Source organism: Lutjanus erythropterus, chromosome 17 (genome assembly GCF_056507025.1).
Source record: "Lutjanus erythropterus isolate fLutEry1 chromosome 17, fLutEry1.hap2, whole genome shotgun sequence".
Classification (NCBI taxonomy): Eukaryota; Metazoa; Chordata; class Actinopteri; order Lutjaniformes; family Lutjanidae; genus Lutjanus; species Lutjanus erythropterus.
Window position 1 is genome coordinate 29,274,468 of NC_139333.1, and position 18,585 is coordinate 29,293,052.

Sequence of the window (18,585 nt, forward strand, 5' to 3'; positions counted from 1 at the left end):
GAAAATGTTTGCAACAGATTGTTTTTTTTTTTTTTCATTTTAAAAGAGCCTTACTTACAGGGGAGACAGATGTTAATTGACTGATATAGTTTTTTATTTTGCAGAATGTGAAAAGCTACAACAAACAGTAAAAATAAAAGTTCTCAAAAAATAAGTTAGAAAATAAGAAAGAACAGGAAACCTGTACAGCAAATTCAGTAAAGAAATTCTCAAAAGACAACAGTTTACATGCTGGAAGAGGAGCAGGAGGAAGTATTTTTTTAACACACGCCAAAGTAAGTAAATACAATAACAACAACAAAAAATGTATTGCCAAAGTATATAAAAAAAACCACAATGTATGTATATATACACAAGAGTACAGAAATGTCTAAAGTTTTGATTTCTTTTTTTTTAAATATTTCTCCAAAAATTGATTTGGTGGGTCAGTGGTTGAAGTGGTTACATTAATAATTTATTATTATTATTACAGCGCCACCTATAGGTCCTCAAAAATGTCCCAGACTTTATGTGCAGCTGTCATCTAAATTTGAAGCTCCACACTGCTTTCTAGAGTTGTAAATGAGTTATTGGATGATTGAGGACAAAAAGTGTCTTGAACTTAATCCTGGAGAGAGGAGCTGCTGCAGGAGGTGAAGCCGTCTGTAAACGGCCACATGATGGAGCTGTTGGATCTGAATCAAACATCATTTGTTCCTCGGCAGGACAAACTTTTCACCAGATTAACAATAAAACCCACAGAAGGATCATACAAATCCATACCGAGCTTGTAGTGGTACTGTGAAACTTGTCTGGACATGCAGCTGTAGTTATAAAAGTGCAACAGTTTAAATATTCAGATACTTTACTTAAATAATACGCACAAACATCTGTGTGCTCCACATGTATTAAACTATTTTTCAGGTCACTGTTAAAACAAAAAAAGTTGTGAAAACTCTAAATTTCAAGGCAATGGACTACAGTAGATTTCTGACTTTTGAGCTGAACCAATCAATCAATTAAGGCTTTAATTTTTCAGGTACTAAATAAAAAGACAAATCAGGATCTTAGCTCACTGTGACCAATTTTTTAATTTATTTATATATTTTTTTACTTTTACTAAACATATGTCAGCAAAACTTTTTAAAGTTTATTTTAAAACTTAAGCGTTTGAGTTGGGCTCAAAACTTAAAAACTGATTTCAGTGCATTTAAAAGTTTAAGTTGTCTCAACTTTTTAATTGTTTTGAGTCTTTTTTTTAAGTTAAAAAAAACTCAGAATTCTTAAATGTGTATATTTTCTGGTTTCTTTACTCCTCTCTGACTATAAAGTGAATATTTTTGAGTTGTGGACAAAATAAAAGGATTTTTTTCCCCCACCATTTTCTGACACTTCGTGGACTAAATAACTAATCGATTCATTGAGAAAATAATCAACAGATTAATCGATGAGCAGGTTGAATAAATCAGCAGGTAATAAGTAGTAACTGTATTGGATTACATTTTTTTAAAAAAACCTCCCAAGCCTGTTATTATTAGTTTTAAAGTAGTTTGAACTACTTTTTTGTAACTTTGCAAAGATTTCAGAGTAACTTCATTTACTCTGGTCTGGACACCAGATGTCCCCACACACCACTCACACTCCAGCCTCATGTGTCAGTCTGTTTCTACTGTAAATATTCATAAAGACATATAATAGAAACATTCATTCCAATAGAACCACTTAACTGATAGAAATAATGTAGAAAATTAGATACTGCGAGAAAACTATTCATGCACGCTGTGTGTGTGTGTGTGTGTGTGTGTGACAGAGAGAGAGAGAGAGAGAGAGACCATCACAGCAGTCAGATCAGATGGTCGCGCTTGAAGGATCTCAAACTTTTATTTCTGCATGTGATTTGAGGTAAACTGTTCTGGAGTCAGTGTGAGGAGGTTTTCTGTGAGGTTTGGACGCACAGTGGAAACTTTATGTGACTTCTGTGTTTAAATTTCGAGGATTGTTTTTTTTTTTTTTACCGTCAGCTGCGCCGTTTGGAGCAGCTGAAGAGAAGAGGAGCAACAACAACCAGCACAGAGGAGCAGAAGTCTGCAGATCCAGGTACATCAATACATCACACTGATCTGTGTGCTTTATTTTTCATATTACGCTAATTTAATGGTTCAGTTTTAAATTTTCTGTGCATTTAGAAATATGTTCAATCGATTCAGTTTTATATATTAGTGCTGATGGGCTTCAGTCAAAAAAAACAGTCTACTTTAAGTGCGCAATAACTTCACCATATGAAGAGTCCGAGGCTTTTATTCTGAATATTTATCTCTTTGTGTTTGTTTTACATGCAGGTTAAAGTGTGTGTGATGCTCATTTATATCCATGAACACCTTTTCAGATGGGAAACAGTTTTTAATGGTAGAAAATACTTTTTAAAAAATATTTAAATCAGCATATAGACTAAAGTGTGCACAATGACGAAGAAGGGGGCAGCAAGTAACGACTTTCTCGGTTAATCGATTAGTTGTTTGGTTTATAAAACATGAGAAGATGGTGAAAAATGTTTCCCAACGTCCACAGTGACATCCTCAAATGTATTGTTTTGTCTACAACCTAAAGATATACAGTTTACTTCGAGAGGAGAGTAAAGAAACCAGAAAATATATTTACATTTGGAGCTGAAATCTGAGATTCTTTTTTCTGAAAAATGACTCAATAATTGATCAATTATCAAAATAGTTGGCAATTAATTTAATAGTTAACAACCAATCGAGTAATCAACTGATTGCAGCTCTAATGAGGAATTAGTAGCACAAGATGTACGGAGTTATTGAAGAAAATTTGGGGTTTTTTTCAAAATAAAAGCTTCATCATGCAGATGTGCATGAAGTGAAGCTCCTGCAGGATATCAGTGTGTTTTGTTTAATGGCTGCTGAAGTTGTGCTAAACAGCTGAAAATGAGATGATTAATATTGATTAGATAGAGTCATCGATCATGGCACCAAACTCAGTGACAGTCCTGTCCAGTGAAGGACCTGGGGGTCACTGTCTCTGTGCGTTCTATCATGTTGCATTTAAGTGCTGATCAGAATGCTAAACAATAGCAACACATGATATTTAACCTGTGTTAGTTTAATTGATCATAATGTATTAATCAAGCAACAGATCCTGACTCTTGATTTTGACACAGGGCCCCTCAACAAGTACAAATGCAAGATGCTTATCATTCAGTTTCCAGCAAACATTTTCTGTGACGCTCGGGGCCCCTGGGAGTCCGAGGTCCCCAGCAACAGTGTGTTGATTAGTGTGTGATAGGATTCACAGTATTTACATTTAAGCTGTTGAGAAAACAAACTAATCACATCGACAATTCAGCCTCTGATCACATCAATTGATCCTTATCAGCAGATGGGCAAGTTACTCTTAAAAAGTAAAACTAGTACTTTATTTATGACTTAGTATCAAAAGGAATCAGTTAAATAACTTGAAGAGGTGGAAGTAACTAGTTACAAGTACTCAAGTGAGTGTAATTAAGTATTTTTGGGGTACTTGTACTTTTATGAGTATATTTTTAAGTCTACTTCTACTCGTACTTAAGTATGATTCACACTATGTAAACTACAACCCATTTTATAAACCACAACAATTAGGCAAAATTGCAGCTGATGAGGATCATGTGATGTGACTAAAAGCTCCAGAACAGTTACGTTATAACTGAACCATGTGGTGAGATTGTTTACTTCTGAACTGATGTTTCCAAGGTCAAGAATGATCCTGACAGAGGAGGTGATCTATTGGAAAATGAGAGATGAGTTTCATCGTTATTTTGCTGATTTCATTTTCATTTTAATTAATCAGAGGTAACCAGAGACTTCACTTTCCATGCAAATGAATTATCTGAACTTTATCACAACTTTTGCATGAAAAAAGTCACCAGTTGGGAGTCATCTGTATCATCTGTGTCATCTTTATCTGATCTAGGTAGATGAATGAGATGATGAAGCTGAGTGATGGAGTATGTGAGATATTTTTAAGCCAAACTGTTGCCTTGTTCCTTCATTTTTTTTTTGTTTCATGCTGCCTTGAGTTCGTTCTTTCATAATTGCCTAAAACCAGTTGGTCCTTGAGTTTGCCATGGTAACAGAGGTGAAAACAACTTTGAGCTTTAATGAGTGCGTTGTACTGTATCATCACAAGCTGTTTCTCAGTTTGACAAGCCTGAAATCTCAAATCTCTCTGTGTGTGATCAGAGGTCACACCCTAAAATGAAAAACTGACCAGCAGCTTGTTTCCTGAGGGACTGACAGCTCCCACAAAGCCTCTGACAATGACCAACAATGACCACAAAACTAAGGAAACAAATGTCAGGAAAAAAAAGGCTGATTTCTCTATCCCAGAAGGATCCTTGTTGTGATTGAGTCACAGAAGTTAGAAAGACCGAACGTCTGCCACCGCACTTCTATCGATTTGGCTCAGAGAGACGTGTCTTCGGTTCAGTGTAATTAGATCTGACGGGGACAAAAAGAACCAGCCAGACACAGCAGAAAGACAAGACCGGGGCTGAAGAGATGTTTATGCACAAAGCAGACAAACTTTAAAGAAAACATTTCAAATATATATATATATATATGTATATGTCCCTGAGTGGATGGACATAGTTCAAAAAGATTATACTATGGAACAACTGACTTTTTGTCTAAGACATGCTCCCAAAAATTGTGAAAAATGCTGGAAAAAAATGTACTCTGAAGTGATTTCTTTATGTACTTTTGTTTGGAGCATTTTGTTTCTGTACTTTTCTTCTGCATGGATTACTCTGTCTTTGCATAAATCAAAGTCATGGATTATAAAGACTGCTGGTGTCTCAACGGGTAACCCACAGATTTTGATACTGTGTTGTAACCCTGATTCTTTTAATTTTTAATCTGCATGTTTGCCACTTAACTTCACCCCATGTGTTGACCCTTGATCTGTCTGTTGTGTTTTTGTCAAAAAAAAGTTTAAAAGTTTGAAAGACAGTGGAACATTTTGAGTTTATGAGTGTTTGGATTGGAAATGTTAAAACTGTTTTACCCATAGTTCTTTTGGTTAAATGCACTTTCACCTCATCGATTCAGCTGGAATCTCAATGTACAGAAACAATATTTGTCGAAAGATCCCACAAATGATTAACGTCAGTCCTCTGAGGTCCTGGATGCAGACTGACTCTTTCTGACTCTGAATAACAGTTAAGTCATTTGTAAACATCACTACAAAGGTTTTGTTTAGAATCCCATGTGTGTCTGTGTGTATACTGACTCATGCAAGTGTTATATTTGCATAATCGGGTGTAGACTACAGTATCCTATTCCAGTATTAGTGACGTATTTGAGTCTTTGTTAAGATCCGTCCACATCTGACCTGTCTCAGACTCTCCCTGCTTGTCTGTCTGAACAGCTGCTGTCAGGATCCCGAGACGTCTCCTTCAGTCTAACAGTAATCATGGCGGCCAACTTCACCCCTCAGGGTTGTGGCCCTAACGTGGACTCGCTCTACTACAACCTGTGTGACATCACCGTGGTGTGGGGCATCGTCCTGGAGGCCTTCGCGGCGGCAGGCATCGTCTTCTCCTTCGTGCTTCTCATCTCGCTGCTGGCCAGCATTCCCTTCACGCAAGACAAGAACCGCAAGAGCTCGGTGGCTCTCCACGCCCTCTTCCTGGTCTGCACCACCGGGCTCTTCTGCCTGACCTTTGCCTTCATTGTGGGGAAGGACTTCTCCACCTGCGCGTCACGGAGGTTCCTCTTCGGGGTGCTGTTTGGCGGCTGCTTCGCCTGCCTCCTGATGCAGTGTGTGAGGCTGAACATCCTCGCCAGGCGGAACAGCGGGCCCCGGGTGTGGGTGTTATGTCTGGGGGCATTGGGGCTGTGGCTGGTGGAGGTGGTCATCAACACAGAGTGGCTGATCATCACTGTCGTGCGCAACCCACAAACGCCACTCAATGCCACAGCCGACTTTGACAGTGACACGGCTATACCTTGCAACATCGCCAACGAGGACTTCGTCATGGCGCTAATCTATGTGATGACCCTGATCCTGGCTATTGTGGTGGCAAGTTTCGCCATCATGGCGGGCAAACACAAGCAGTGGAAGAGGGAAGGCGCCTGCATCCTTCTATCCAGCTTGTTCTCGGTGGGTATCTGGGTGGCCTGGATCGTCATGTACATCTATGGGAATGAGAGGAGCGGCAGGCCCACGTGGGATGACCCCACCCTGGCCATCGCCTTGGTGGCGAACGCCTGGGTGTTTCTCATCATCTACACCATTCCTGAAATCTGCTGTTTGACCAGTGTTGATGAAAGCCAGCAGGTTTTTGGGGAAGATCTGTACCCGAACCGAGGAGTCGGCTACGAGACGATCCTAAAGGAACAGAGCTCGCAGAACATGTTCATGGAAAATAAAGCTTTCTCTATGGACGAACCCAACCAAGGTATGTAGCCTGTTCACACCTCAGTGCTTCAAATGTTGTGTATTTTACCTTGATAGTTAACTTAAAGCTTTCTGTGGTGTAGCTGAATTGTTTTGCATGTCAAGTATTCCCTCAAAATCAGAAATCTTTGCAGAAATCTTGTGTATAAAACTCGTCTGTTCTGTCACAGAGGATGGCAGCTTTGATACAGAACTGCTTTATATTCTTGCTTGATCTGGCTTGGACTTCAATGACTTGTGACTCCACTTGGACACCATCTTGAGCTGGTGACGATATTTGAAGTCAGAGTTTACGCAGTAGGGGTCAGGGTTGGAGCCGTGCTATCCCGCTCAAACACCCAGCCGACTCAAGCGCGAGCAGGACTCAGCTGTCAATCATGACGTGAAACCTGCTTTTTATAGCATCAAATAACTAATAAACACCAAACTGATAAAAAAAAAAAAACACTTGAACAAACACCAGTGTGATAAGAACTAACTAAAATGATGGGAAACCATCAATGGGAAAAATATATTTGATGTACTTTGATGTTTTAGTTCAGCCCAGGTCCTAACATGGACGATCAAGATGTTTTGGAGTTCTCATGTTGTCAATTTCTATATGTATTAATGGTTTGAACCAGTCCAACCTCATCAGTTAGGATGGATTGGGCTGATTTTGGAGCTGTAGCAATGAGATGCCCCGTCCTTCATTTTCTCAGGTGTGACTCCAGCCTGGTGCACATTTTCATTTGGCAGGAAACAGTTTTCACTCCCACTTTTGCCTGTAAATCAAATATTTGCTGGGTTGAAAACTGAAAAGCGTTTTTGTTTGTCTGTGAGGTAATAACTGAAAGGTAGTTTAAACACATCAGTACATTTACTTTGCATGTGATACATTAGTCACACAGTAACCTCCCTCCTGACTTCATATCGCACTGGAAGTTCATTATAATGTGGCTTACATCATGTTTTTTTGACCTACAGTTTGTCAGGGGAACACTGAATTGTACAATCAGTCCTTGGTCCGTGCACTGACTGTTTGTATTACAGTACACTTATCATACAGAACACAGAATGACCTTGCAGAGATGAAAGAAAAGATTCAAGCCCACAGAAACATCAGAACAGACAGATTATGCTGCTAAAATGTCCTCAAAAGGTTGTTTTGCATCTGCGTGATGACCCCACAGAATTCAATACGCTGCTGTTTGAGTCCTGAGCTGAACCGGATCTGATGTTGCAGTAAAATAGATTACAACAGAAAGTCCTACGGTCTGTTGTCTCAAAGCTCCCTGCTGAATATCAGGGCTGCTGGTGGAGTCTGTGGATAATCACAGATGATGAGGATGTGTGTCTGCTGATGTCCTGGATGGTTACTGAGTGTTTTTTGTCAGTCTGTCAGCTTACATCACTGTGGTGTGGAGGAGGAAAGTGAATAAGTTAAAATTCTGTACTGAATTTCCATTCTAGATGTAGATGTTAACATTTTCTTTAAATTTCAAGCAGACATTTTAAAGGGCAACTCAATCTGCATTCTTTTCTGTTTTTTTTTTCTTTTTGAAATTAAAACTCCCTCTCAGCTGTTAGAAAAAAGCTGTGATGGAGGATGAAGGCTGATGCCCTCCTCTGTCTCAGCCTTTACTCAGGGTGACTCAGGGTTTACATATATGTAACAACGTCATCATGCAGAAACCTATATGTGGTCGCGTTTTTACATCCCCAATTACAAACAACATTGTTAATAAAAAAAGAATACAGTGATTTGATACCTGCAAAATATTCCACAAAATTTGTGACGGAAGCACGTTTATCACTGTGATACATCAGCTTTTCCTTGTTTGTGAACTGAGGACGCTGATTTTTGAAGATTTGTAAGTAAAATTCTTTCTCATTCCTGCTTGATATCCAACCTCAGGAGCTCAAAAGTCCGGGGTCTCTGTTGTTTTACTTTGTGCTTCATAATGCACCGCACATGTTCAGTGGGAGACAGGTCTGGACTGCAGGCCGATCAGTCTAGTACCTGAACTCAAAGACACACTGTTGGAACATGTCCACAATGTGTCTTTGCATTTGGTTAAAATAAGTACCTTACTATGTTACTTAAGCCTGTCGCAAGTACATTATGTAAGTTAACTTATGTGGTAAAGTGAAAGTTACTTCCTCCATCTTGAGACTCTTGCTTTTTATACGTCACCTGACATTTTTTTCTGTGTGACATTTATGCCCACATTTACACACCATCTCTGTGTAAGTCAGTACAGATTAAATGGCATGAAATAACACACACTGGTGAAATCTTTTGGTGAAATCTGGCTGAGAAAGTCAGACTTTTGAGATAAATAAGGCTTGTTTATCAAGTGATGAAATGACTTATAGACATTATCAAAAGAGTTTTTATATAAAACAAGATTTTCTGTCTCTCTTTCTCTCCTATCTTGGGCATTTCTGTTTTTCCTCCCTTTTTCCCTCCTCTCTCTTGAGCCTTGTTTCTGAAAGCAAAACAATTTCCTAAAACTTCAGAAATCTTATCTTTTCTGTTTTTCACACCTTATTGAAACTTCTAGTGCTTGTTGTTTTAACATAAAGTCTTCAGCTCATATTTAATTACAGAAATATCTTTCTATTTCTATCTTGATGAGTGTTAAATGCTGTATCCACAGTCATCCTTTATCATTAACTCCCCAGGTAACTCCCTGACTAGCAGATTTATTTCCTGTATTGTGAGCTGCGACTAAAAAATCAATGATGGTCATCAGCACCAATTTCAGTAAGATGTAATCAAACGTCACAGAAAAGTAAACAGTGTAAACGAGTCACAGTCAGGTGCTCAGAGACAATGTGTCCTCTGAATCGCTCCTGTTAATGAGTGTCGAGTAAACTCACTGCATCCCTAACCACTGTATCACACGCAAACACTCCCAGTCTGACTCCGATTCCCATCAGAAACATCACGCCTTGTGTTTGCGTTGTCTCCATGGCAACTGAGGTGTGGCAGCAGTTTCATCCAGGGGAAATCAGTTGTGACAAAGTCATCTCTCACATCCATCTCTGCTGGGTGTTTGTACCGGATACAAACAAGATAAAGGACAGACAGAGTCTCGTGGGCTCGTTCTGGTGATTAAGTGCTGTTTATCTTCAGTGATTTTAATGTAAAGATTTAAGAGATGGCTGCTGAGGGCTGATAGCGCTTAAGAGGCCTAAAGCAGAGTCCTGCATGGGTCAATTGCTGTCTACCGGCGCCGCAGCCTCAACAAGCGGAGGGTGGGTGCGTAATGTCATAGACGCAGCAGCTAACCAGTGCTTTACGCTGAGAAAATAAACCAACCAACCAAGGTGGAGGACTCGAGCCTCACGCTGTCACTCAGAGGGCTGATTTGTTGTCTCTGTCTGTCCATTACAGGGTCCAAACCTGTGTCTCCATACAGCGGCTACACCGGTCAGCTGCGTAGCTCCGTCTACCAGCCCACTGAGCTGGCTCTCATCACCAAAGCAGTTGGAAATGTGAGTATAAACCCGTGTGATTTGTTTACAGAAGCACATATTTGAATCTGACATAAAGATAACTGGGTCCCGACACATTCACAGACACATGCAAACTGTAGCAGGCAAATCATTATTGAAATGAAGAACCTTTGACAGTTTGAGGTGCTATACTGTGAAGCTAAACATGTGAGACAAATTAGATATAAGATATTATTTGATTAACAAACAAGATGTAAGATCCTTTTCTGTATCTGTTATACAAAGAAAATAGGAAATGACCTAAATTTGATGAGAGTTGATAAAATTTATGAATAATAACTGGTCATAATCAGATGAATATTTTAACATCTGTTATATATCCAGTGGTAAATGAGTAAGAGTCATCACCGAGCTTTAAGGAGGAACATAACGGCTTTGGTTGGTGAGGTTTCTCCAAAGAGCAGGTGGTTACAGACACATCCCCTCCCTCTTTTCCTTGGATGTTTTTGTCATGGTCGATGTTGTGACTCCACGCAGCACCCTCCGGACACGTCCTACGAAATCATCATTCCCAGAGCTTCCGCCAACTCTGCAGGCAACAGCGGGAGCAGCACCCCCTCAACACACACCAAGAACGGGAACACTGCACACACACAGACTAACGGAAATAGCGTAGGTCGTACCCCGACCCCTTGACGCCTCTCCTCGCTCGTTCCTTCCTGTCACCTGCTGCTTACCTCCAGATGCTTTTCTGTTCCCCTGACGCCGTGCATGTCGACCTCTCGGCTCCTGTTGTATCCATAGCAACTTCTCCTACAGGTTGACTATGAATCACCTCTTTGTCTGGACTTTTTTTCTTACCTTTTGGAGGAGCTCACTCTCTCAAGGCCTTGTGTCTGTTACTTTGTCTCTTCAATATGTTCGTAGGACTCAGTGCGCTCTCTGTTTTCTCTTCCTGAAATGAAAAAATATGTTGGTGAAAGGGTTTGTTTGATTTGACATGATTTCTGACCTTATTGTAGAAGTCTTTCCATATTTATCTGTGCTAAAAATGGATCTTCTAAGTCTTTATCTTCTAGTAGTTGTATTAAACTTTACCTCTAAAATTTTAAGGTGGCTTTGAGAAGTTTTAGCTTCAAATTCGGGGAGGATGGCCATTATTATCAGTTTGGATTCCAACAGGACTCATTTTCATATACTTCAGTCAAGATGGAGGCATTGTGATGTTTTACAGACAATTCGAGGATCCAAATGAGTTAGGAGGTTGAGTCATAAGCTCTTTTTAATAACTTTCATGGGTTAAATATTTATAAAAACCTTCAAACTAGTGCTGCATCTGAAATAACTCCCATTCACCCAGTCACTAATATCCTAATGTCATCACTACAGTGATTTTTAAATTGAGTTTGTAATTTTGATGTGATACCTTTTTTTGTTCCATTAGTGGATTTCTTCCCAATTCTTCCCAAACTGTGTGGGCACACTGACCTGCAGGTCTTAGATGTTTACCTCCTCTAAAACACCAGATTTAAATGATCAGCCTCTGCAAAAGCCTGTTAACAACATGTTCAATTGAATCAGGTGATCAGGTTTAGGAAACACTGCATTAGGGGAATTTTTGATGGTGCAAACATTTGATGCATCAAATAAAATGCAGAGAGTAACGACTGTGTGTAGCAAACAGACTTTGGACAAATCCTGAATCCCAGCTGCCTGCAGCTGTTTGTCCTCCATGAATGAGCGAACTGTAAACTTTTCAGAGCCACCTTTAAAGCCTTCAGAGAGTAGTTGATACTACAAACAGGTTTTCAGTTTCATTTAAAAGTATCATTTTGTTGTTATTTGACTCTATCATGTGTCTCGTCTTTTGTAGGGGAATGGTCTTCATAGGACGTCCCAGTGGTGAACTCGCTCAGCGTCCCGACACAATAACTTCACTTCATGTCTTTTTATTTGCACTTGCTGACTGTATGTTTGCTGTTATCCGTGGTTCCCTAAGCTGGTTCTAAGTGGAACCCTTGGCCCGACATGTGGAGGTGAACGCTGGGTCATCACTCACCCCCCGATGGAAAACAGCTAACCCTTCTTTTGACCGGTCTCACGCGTGCTGCTGGGTATCAGACAGTATAGAGCTTCATTTGGAAGTCAAAGCGAGGGGATGAAGCCACGGCTTTGCTGCAGAACAAAGACTTTTTTTTGCAGCAGTCGCTGTTCACAGAGAGAGACAGAGAGAGAGCTGTGGTTCTCCGATGGGCCACACAGAGAGAGAGTGACGGTGCTGATGGAGCAAAACGGTACATGGCTGATGACAATAATTTGACTAAATGTTGGAAGTGTCTTTGGCCTGATATGATATTCACATGTACACAAACAAGCTTTATAACTTTATAAAGTGCACCAAGCTTGGCATGAAAGCATGCTGGGGAAAAAAAAAGAAACAATCAGAAGGATCACATTCACTTATTGAAAAAATATTGTGCACGGTTGAAGTAATTATAGGAGATACACATATTTTGGTGCCTGGATTGTGAATATTGTTAATAACCACACATCAAATTAATGTACATATGTTGTTAATGTGTCAATGGTTCTACACTGCATGGGAGCACTGTATGAATATGTATATTTAATATTATTTATAGCACTCCTGTGTGCTATTTAATTATGTTATCTAATTTCAACCAATCAAACAATTACGGGAACAGAAAGGCAAGCTTATGATGCTCAGTGTAATTTCTCAGAAAAGGTTTCTTTTATTATTCTTTCCAAAAGAAAAAAAAAAACAGAATATGACACTAGGCTTTCTTGCTAAACCTCCCAATTTTTCCAGGTGAGTCACGTTTTTCATTGCTCTCTCCCTCCCTGTTTCCTCCTAGGATCACATTTTTCATGATTTCTGACAAAATTTCATATCTTTTTTTCCTTCTCATAATTACAACCTATTTCTGACACCGTACAGTGTGTATAAGCCTTGCACGACTCTAAAAGTCTACTGTTTCCCAGTGGCGGACAATACAGCTACACTAAACATGACTTCCTAAGAGGAATTCTCATTTCTTAAAAAAAATTCAAAGGAAAGAGTTGTGCATTTTGTAAAATCTGCTCCCTCAGTTTTCTTTTAGGGGCAGGGGAGAAAAATGAATGAAAGAAAACTGAGATTTATGCAAGTTCATACTAGAAGGACAAATTATTCTGTATTCTTTCCTGAGAATTAAAACTCAAATTAAAAATATTCAACATAAAATTGCTGCTCTTTATTTTCATTTTATAAAAGTTACCAGAATGCAGGAAACAAAATCTCTTAATTTCTAACTTTTTGGTATCAAAATCCTCCCCATTTTTGAGGTCTCAAGGTCAGCAAGTATGATACTAAGAGATACTTTTATGTTCATATTCACAGATGATTTTGCATCTGCTGCTTTATCTGACCAACATCTGAGAACCTTTCACTTTAACTGTTTACTTGCCAACCCTCACGACTTTTGCAGGAAACTCCCATTTTTTGTTGCCCTCTCCTGATTTCCTCCCAGGGTCACAATTCTCCCAGATGTTTCCTAATATTTCTGGCACTATACAGCGTGTATCAGCTGTACAACTCTTACAATCTGCTGTTTCCACCCAGAGACAACAATGCAACTGCACCAAATCTTGTTTCATGATGCAGAAGTGTGCTGCTTGCACCCGCTGCATGGCTGTATCTGCATCTCTGATGCGTGTAGAAGGGAACCCTTGATTTGCAAAACTCTTGTGAGATTTGTAGCCGTTGTTATGATTAAAATCATCTCTCTTGCAAAATCTTTTGCAGATTTGGGGCTTTCTTCTAGACACAATGATGAGTGAATTGCAAATTGTTTTCTAGTTAAGAAGTGCCAGATATCTGCAGGCGTCAGTTTGCCAAAAAATGTATATTATTTTATTATGTTCATTCTTTACAAATCACCAGAATGCAGGAAACAAAGTCTATAAAACTCAGTTTTTCTCCTGGAGGACCACCAAACCTAACCACCAAGACTAACAGTTTAACAAGCTAGTGAGCAGGTAACATCATGCAGGAAATCATAATGAGCCAGGAAGTCATAATGAAAACTTTTGCTTCCTTAGACATATTATAAAGTTATGAAGATAAACTCTATATGACTGAAAGTACAGCTTATTTGAAGGCAGCAATTATCTTTACATCAACTTCCCTTTATAATCCTAAGTAAATGATTTTAGACATAGCCAGTGTTTCATCTTGGTGCTCAAACTAACTGTTTAGTAAAGAAGACACAAATTTTGTTAAATTATAGAAGAAAATATTGTTATGTTTCAATTTTAGAAAGACAAATGAAAGAAACCCTTAAAGAGAAAACATATTGTCTGACCAGAGTACAGGGCGATGGGACTTCAGCTGTTCATAAAGCCTTTATTTTAATGTAAAAGCAAATTAATTGTAAGCAAATAAATATTCACTTGCGATGTTAGGAAAAGTGTGTTTCATGCTGACATGTGATGGGGATCTCAAAGGATGTCGACTCGGGCTGTGTACTGGTACTCAATACTTTTAAGAGATCAGTTGAAATAATCCAGTACCAAGTAGTATCAAAACTTCTCTAGTCAAACTTTTTGGCTTTTTTATATGGTTTTGCTGGCAGCCAATCACAGCAAGCATTTTTCACAAAGAAAAAAAGCTATTGAATGAAGTACTTCGCTGGTATCGATCACTTCGACAGTACTGGTATTGTAATTTTTTAAACGGCCTTAATGCCAGCTCAATGAATGAAAAACAATTCTGGAGACTCCAAACAAATGAGGAGCAGCATATCATCAGAAATTTAGACTGACATTAGCTAGTTAGCTCAGTTAGCCATGCAGCTAGTGGTGAAATTAGCTGACTCTGCTGTAGTTGACATGGTCGTACTGGGACCAAACACCTCCCAGACCGATGGGGGCCAGTTTGGCAACAGGGAATACAGTACTGAGGTAATTTACGGCAGTTCTAACCAGGACTCTGACTCTGACGATGAAGACCCAGTGGGTTCAAGCAGCGACAGGAGAAACATGAAAGTGGAGAGGAGTGAGAGGGTTGGGCATCAGTCAGTTGAGTCAGCTCTGTAGCCAAATCCACCAAAAAAAAAAAAAACACCCTGGTGTTGCTGGAATGAGGACAAACTGGATGCCACAGTTCTCACTATCACCTCTTGAGGTACTAAGTGGTATTACAAGACAGGACGGGCTGGTTAGCATGCTAACTTCAGTAGATATCTCTGCAGGACAGTGCGTAAATGTCTTTGACATAATGTCAAAACTGTTAGTTCTACACAATAATAATTTGAGTAAATTTTTGAATGTTTTTAAATAAAATTGTGCAGCCCGCTGCCCCCTTTTCATTTATTTGCACATATTGTACCTTAAATGAAGAGAATATATCTGCATTAATGATGAAAGCAAATGATGCTGATGATGGTTGATGTACTGATGTAGACAAGTATGAGTTTAGAGAGTGTTGATACACACTCTGGCCTGTATTTTCCTAATAATTTTACTATTTACCACATCAGTATGAATAACCTGTGTCTATTTGAAAAAAAAAGTGCAGACTTTGCATTTCCTGTCAGGCAGCCAGTGATGACCACATGATTTATTCCACACGCAACATTACTGGTTTTGTGCTGCTGTTTACTTAAAATCTGCAGTCAAGTGCTCTGTGAGCGCGATAACAGCAGACACACAGATTCAATCATGTTCATCAACTCGTGCAAACAGATTTATCGATCCAAACGCAGATGACTGAATTCACCAAGGTCATCAGAGGAGATGGAAATAATTGATCGTGGTTTCAGTTATCTGTTCCCTACAATGCCAAACCACCTTCAGTATCTCTGTGAGGGAGGAAAACACTGCAGCAGGCTCTATTTAAATCACCGAATATCCTCTAACACTGAAGGGGATTAATGCAGCAGTGTGTCCGCTCAGGAGAAACTTTTATTTCTCCATTTGATGAAATGCATCCTGGTTTACACCATCAAACAGCCGCACAAGCTGTCTGTTTACTCACTGGAGTCCACGTCCGTGTGTCACTGCAGCTATTAAAATGTCCAGCTCCCGCCGTCCAGGCTCCTAACTCACTGCCTTTCAGCAGCAAAGTAGATAGCAAAAATAAAATTTAAAAATATAAGGAGGAGAAAATATGAACACTTTAAACAAGGGTAAATATGGAGAATATAGAGTTTTTGTAATCCTTTTTGGTAATGTCACTTAGAACAATGACAGTGAAGTGTGGTTTTGTTCTCAAGTTGACTTTGATTTTGATGAATTATCCAAAACAATTCACAACTATCTTTTGCACTTTTCACTTGCTTCTACAGTTTCATTGCAAAAACTGCCTGAAAACACTGCAACATACATCACAATTTTTTAGAAAATCTGTGGTGAAATCAGGTATTTTAGACGACAATCCCAAAAAAAAAACGGGCCGCAAAATCCTAAAGGGGCTGATAATCGATTCATTGACCCATGAAGTGTTTTATTTAGTATTTATTTTAGTTTCATTTGATCCAGATAGAGGGATATTTTTATGTTGTTTTCCAATCACAGTCCCCTGCAGTTACAACATCATTAGTTGCTGAAAGACTTTATGCAATCTGTTGACATGGATCCCTCTGACTATACAGACACACACACACACACACACACACACCTCCCCCGTGCTCATGTGTCATGTGTCTTTACTGAAGTGGTTCCAGCTGTTTGCTGCTGCAGTAACGATGTAGTTAAAGAGGTTGGACTGTGATTTATACGAGATCCAACTGCTGTGGCCTGATAACCTCCAACTCTCCTGAGGAGGTGATGCAAGGCCACGTCCCGTCTCTATTTTAGGCTCAGCAGGCCCGGCCATCACATGTGTCTTTATCAGTGATTCTCTTCTTCAACATGACAGACGGAGGCGGAGCAGGAGAAATTCTGTAAGACTACTACTGCTGCTGCAGGCCAGATAAGACATGTGAGAAGATAAAGGGAATCTGCAACAAAACGCTGTCTTTTTCACTTTTTATGTCCAGCGGAAGGATCTCACTTCCTCTATGATAATGTCATGAAACAAAAGCTCTGACCTCAATGTAGTATACAGAGGGCACCAGTAACAGGACAGATATGTTATGTAAGGTTTACAGGGTCAAAACAGGACATGTAGCGCTTTATTTCAGGTTCAACAAGGGTCGTGTACAGAGGGATGTTGAAGAGAGGGATGAAGGGTTGGAGGGATGATGAGGTCAAGAAGAGGGATGAACCATTTGAGGGATGAAGAAAGAGCCGGCTGGCCCTGAGCAGCGGCTAGCCGTGTGTCAGAGGTAAGATAGTTTGATTTGCTTCATATGCACTAAAGTTACGTAAGAATAGTTTGGAAGTTTAAACAAAGAGGCTTTCCACAGAATATTCAAGTCACATATATAGAGCATCATCATACCGAACCTCATTTGCTGTTCCTCTCCACATGTTGTCTTGGAAAGTTGTCCAGTTTTTTTTCCTTTTATAATACAAATTGGACATCTGTGAAACAAAAAACAATGTGCCGTGTCTTATCAGTCTGATGTGTTCATGTTGGAAGCAAAACTAGAAAAATCTATCTTGCTGAAATGCCTACATTGGTGTGAGCTACAAATAACTGCTTACCCCAGAGAAAGACTTAATCAGATATTGTAAAAGTCATTTACTGTGGTAGAAGGCTGTAAAGAAAGTTATTCATGCAGACCAAACATCCGATATTAAATATATGAAACTTTTTTCTTATCAGATGTTTCTAACTGCTTTTTGTCCAAATGTGATGGTGCAGGACGATGCCGTGCAAAACAAAGACTGGAACCTGTGACATCTTCATGCTTGTATGAGCCTGAACACCTCAGCAGGCTGTTTGATGTGTTTATGGGAGGAAGAAGTTGTGAGTCCAGGGGAATATGAAGGTACCACAGCGTCCTGGAACAGCAGCGTCAGGAGTGAGAGAGACGTCTCACTGAGAGCTAATTGGTGCTAGAAGCAGCGCCTGCTTCCTGCTGATAGAGCCGGTATCTGAGACACCAAGCGCTTTGTCCAATTAGTTACACACACACACACACCTACACACATACACGGTGTGTGATCAAGCTTGTAAATAAACTGCAGTGATCAAAATTACAAGAGAAGAAGCTGCACAGGAGCCTTTAATATCCTCAAATGTTCTCTCAGCGCAGAGGTCTTAATGTACTGTCAGAGAAGCTGTTTACAGTTTAAAAGTCAATGTCGTTTCCAAAGAAAGTGCAATAAAAGGCAGATAACAAATTCAAACACCCTCAACAGTGTTTATTTCAATGCATGTACAGTTTGGAAGTGATCGAAGAAGGAGGATATTTGCTTACATGCTGCAGTGGCAGACTGTAGAGATATTCCATTGCAAGTCAAAATTCAAATTTAACATTTATGAAAGTATATTATCATCAACAGTAAAATGTAAATAACAGATAAAACTGCTAATCATGCTGAACATACTATACATACTGGAATATTGAATGTGGTGGTTCCCAACCTGGTCATCACAAAGTGACACAGAGTACAAAGAGCTGCTCCTGGTGATGAATTATTAGAATTTACCTTTAATTACCTTTAAAGTTAAGATTAAATCCTCTCAAAAATAAATGTCATTCACAAAGCATCTTAGCCACTGAAATAGCTCATAAGGTGAAAAAGTGTTAGGAG

At 39.5% G+C, this 18,585-nt stretch overlaps 1 protein-coding gene across 3 annotated transcripts; it reads left to right on the forward strand.

Annotated features, from left to right (window-relative positions):
• The first annotated feature begins 1,809 nt into the window (after window positions 1-1,809).
• On the forward strand, window positions 1,810-14,348 carry gprc5c (G protein-coupled receptor, class C, group 5, member C). Of its 3 annotated transcripts, none has more exons than XM_084741161.1 (5): window positions 1,810-2,076; window positions 5,404-6,436; window positions 9,818-9,918; window positions 10,417-10,555; window positions 11,753-14,348. In XM_084741161.1, the coding sequence occupies exons 2-5, from the start codon at window positions 5,449-5,451 to the stop codon at window positions 11,767-11,769; spliced, it is 1,245 nt and encodes a 414-aa protein (XP_084597287.1). In that variant the 5' UTR covers window positions 1,810-2,076; window positions 5,404-5,448; the 3' UTR covers window positions 11,770-14,348. The 3 variants fall into 3 exon arrangements, with proteins under 3 accessions (XP_084597287.1, XP_084597286.1, XP_084597288.1); XM_084741160.1 differs by having other exon boundaries at window positions 10,417-10,551; XM_084741162.1 differs by lacking the exon at window positions 10,417-10,555.
• The last annotated feature ends 4,237 nt before the right edge of the window (window positions 14,349-18,585 follow it).

Excerpts from the sequence above, each read along its gene's own strand:
- gprc5c (XM_084741160.1), top strand. The coding sequence starts at position 5,449 with ATGGCGGCCAACTTCACCCCTCAGGGTTGTGGCCCTAACGTGGACTCG. Across the intron at positions 9,919-10,416 it reads TCACCAAAGCAGTTGGAAAT|CACCCTCCGGACACGTCCTA; the intron begins GTGAGTATAAAC and ends GACTCCACGCAG. Across the intron at positions 10,552-11,752 it reads CACAGACTAACGGAAATAGC|GGGAATGGTCTTCATAGGAC; the intron begins GTAGGTCGTACC and ends CGTCTTTTGTAG.